Raw genomic sequence first — 3,237 nt, 5'->3', positions numbered from 1 at the left:
TGATAGGAAGTCATGGACTTCACCATCTCGGGTTTACTTGTTTCTGGAATCTTGTAGGTGGTGGTTCTCCCATTGTGGCCGCAGCCCCACGCACAGCAGTGGGAACCAGCCCTCTTGGGCCATGGCCGTGAAGTAGTCAGTGAAGCCAGCAAATGACTGGATGGCACCTGGGAGGGGCAGGGAGACAGATGGAAACACAGAGACAGATACACGGAGTCAGGGACACAGAAATGATGACATGAGAATGACAGGAGCAGACATGGAGAGACAGACACAGAGAGACAAGGCCCCAGGAGATTGACAAGGACACTAAAGACAGCACAGAGAGTGACAGAGACACCAGAGAACTCAAAATTGCCAGAAGAAGGCAACAACCCAGAGACAGGATCATAGAGAACAGAGGCAGAGAAGGGACACAGGGGATCATAGAAACCATAATGTACAGATAAAACTCAGAATGACAGAGACCCAGGATCAAATGCAGACACCAAAATCCAGAACAAGCCAGAGCCTCAGTTAGAGACCCCAAGGCAGGTGAGCAGCCCTGCAGGAGAGCCCCAGGCTTCCCAGCCCCATGGGTAACTCACCGATCTGGAAGTAGGAGTAGGCAGCCAGAGGCTCGTTGACTAATCGGTCACGCTTCGGGTTCCGTGGCCGCAGATGCATGATGTCACTCTCAGCCTTCTCATAAGCCAGGGACACAGATGGGAACTGTCCAGAAGCAGAAGCAACCTGGGTTAAGGGTTTTCCTGGGCCCCAGTCCCCTACTCTCTGGAGCTTTCCTCCCCCTTGCCGGTGAGCAGGGATAGGACTGAGGTTAGGAGGTAAGACCTGCAGTGACTACACAGCCACACCTGCCTGAACAGCCTAGGTCCAGCTGGCCCCTGTCAGGAGTGTTGGCATATCTACTTCACATCTGTGTCCACATATGTCCTGCTGTCCATCTCTATCAGAACATCTGCATTTGTCTACACTATTGCATAGTCTCTCCCCATTTCTGTCTCTGTCTCCTCCCTTGATGCTGCCTCCTCCTTCTCTGTCTCTGTTTTTTACTCTGGGGTACTCTAGTCTTGGGCCTCTCTCTTTTCTTCTCTTACTTTGTTTCTTTGTCCCCGTCTCTGGTATCTTTCTCTGTGACTGTGTCTCTGCTTTTGTGACTCTGTGTCCCTGCTTCTATGTCTGTCACTATCTTTGTTTCTCTGTATCCAGGGGTGGGGAATGTCCGGCCCGTGGCCATATGAGGCCCACAAAATCATTTGGTCTGGCCCTACCAAGGCAACCTTATGCAGGACTCAAAATCCAATAAGTCTAGGAACTTTTTTCATAGCAACATAACTTATATTAAGTAAATTATATTAAGCAAATGATGTTGTAAATATCCAAATGGATCTTGGCAGGAAAAAAGCATGCTCCACCCCATATGTGTGTGACTACAGAGTGGCAGCAGGGTGTACTGATCAAGAGCACAGGCTCTGGGGCATCTGACTGCTTGGACTCATATTCCTGCTGTGCCACTTATTAGCTGTGTAACCTGGGGCAAGTTACTGAACCTACCTATGCCCAATGAGCTCATCAGTAAAACAAGGGTGATAAATAAAGCCCATGTCATAGAGTGGCTATGAGGACAAAAGTAAATTAATGTGTGCCTGGTCCAGACTAGGCACTATGTAAGTTGTTGAATAAACATGTCAATATGGCCAGCCTCTGGCTACATTTGTGGCTCTTTCATATCTGTCTGCCTGAGTCTATCTGATGGTATTTATTTGCCCATACCTATTGAGAGATGTCTGTCTATGATCCAAGTTTAGCCAGACATCTGTATCTGTTAATACTTTTGTTTATCTGAGTATCTGTATCTGAGTCCATGTGTGTCCATGGGTTATGTCCATGGGTTTTGTCCATACCTACCTAAGCATTTACCTGTGTGTAGTTCTGTCTGTGTCTACCTTCCTGCCTGTCTATCTCCAAGAGTGAATGTGGTGGTCTCTGCCCATCATGTCTAACTATGGACATACGTCTATGGCCACGTGTGGGAGGAGGCATGGGGCTATAGACTCACAATGTCAGTGCAGAGTTCTATGAAGAGGATAGTGATGCACCCGAGGGGCAAGGGCACACTGACAGTGATGTAAATGAGGTATGGCGTCAGTTCAGGGATGTTCTTGGTCAATGTGTAAGCGATGGACTTCTTCAGATTGTCGAAGATCAGTCGGCCTATGGGAGTATAGTAGGCACCTCAGCCTCCTCGCAGAACACTTCCTCCTGTGCCCACACTGCCTGCCCCTATCTCTGACCCAGCCCGGACCCTGCTCAACGCCCGTCACAATGGAGGCAAAGTTGTCATCCAGCAGGATCATGTCGGCTGCATTTTTGGCAGCATCTGAGCCAGCAATGCCCATGGCCACACCAATGTCTGCCTTCTTCAGGGCTGGGGAGTCATTGACACCATCCCCTGTCACAGCCACGATTGCACCCTGCAGGGAATGGGTGGAAGTGGGCAGGTGGTCAGTGAAAGGCCAGCCCAGGGCCAGCCCAGCCCTTCTGCCCACCTCCATCAGCAAGGTCGCACCAGTCGCTGGCAGCTCTCCACAATCACTAGCTTCTGCTGGGGACTCGTACGAGCAAACACCATCTCAGGGTGGGTGCGCAGCACCTCGACCAGCTCTGATGGGTCCATGTCCTTCAGCTGCATGCCATTGATCACGCAGGCACGGGCATCCCTGGGGAGGAAGGTGGGAGGGCATCACTGGGCCCTCAGTCCGGGTAGGGCATGGGAAGATCCATGGGGAGGCTGAAGGGGGCTTACTTCCGATTAACCTGCTCTACAGGCACACGGAGACGAGCAGCGATGTCCTCCACTGTCTCACTGCCTTCAGAGATGATGCCCACACTGGCCGCAATAGCCTTGGCTGTGATGGGGTGGTCACCTGTCACCATAATCACCTGTGGGAAGGACCAGCAGACCCTTGACTCCTTCATATCAGCCCATTCTTGCTGTCTTTCCTGGTGATATAATCATTCATTTATTCAACCAATTGTGACCACCTGCTATGTGCCTTGGAAGTAGCAGAGACAAAACAGACAAAAATCCCTGTCTTCATGGAGTTGACATTCTGGTGTGAGAGACAGAACATTTTTTAATTAGAAATGAATGATATAGCATGTTAAAAGGAGGGGGAATTAAACTGGGCAAAGGGGATAGCAAGTGTTGGGTGAAAAAAACAAAAGGGGGGGTGT

The 3,237-nt window shown here is 50.3% G+C and overlaps 1 protein-coding gene across 1 annotated transcript in view; it reads right to left on the bottom strand.

The window, feature by feature from the left end:
• The window catches only part of ATP4A (ATPase H+/K+ transporting alpha subunit), a 14,002-nt gene that overhangs the window by 2,832 nt on the left and 7,933 nt on the right, over window positions 1-3,237 (bottom strand). Inside the window, 6 exon segments of the mRNA XM_023762362.1 lie at window positions 19-167; window positions 588-711; window positions 2,060-2,214; window positions 2,306-2,474; window positions 2,570-2,720; window positions 2,807-2,943. Of these exon segments, the coding sequence (XP_023618130.1) occupies window positions 19-167; window positions 588-711; window positions 2,060-2,214; window positions 2,306-2,474; window positions 2,570-2,720; window positions 2,807-2,943 (885 nt within the window).

The sequence above is a fragment of the Myotis lucifugus genome, unplaced genomic scaffold, assembly GCF_000147115.1.
Source record: "Myotis lucifugus unplaced genomic scaffold, Myoluc2.0 scaffold_244, whole genome shotgun sequence".
Lineage (NCBI taxonomy): Eukaryota > Metazoa > Chordata > Mammalia > Chiroptera > Vespertilionidae > Myotis > Myotis lucifugus.
Note: the sequence above shows the minus strand (reverse complement) of the source record. Positions and strands in the feature narration are given on the sequence as shown.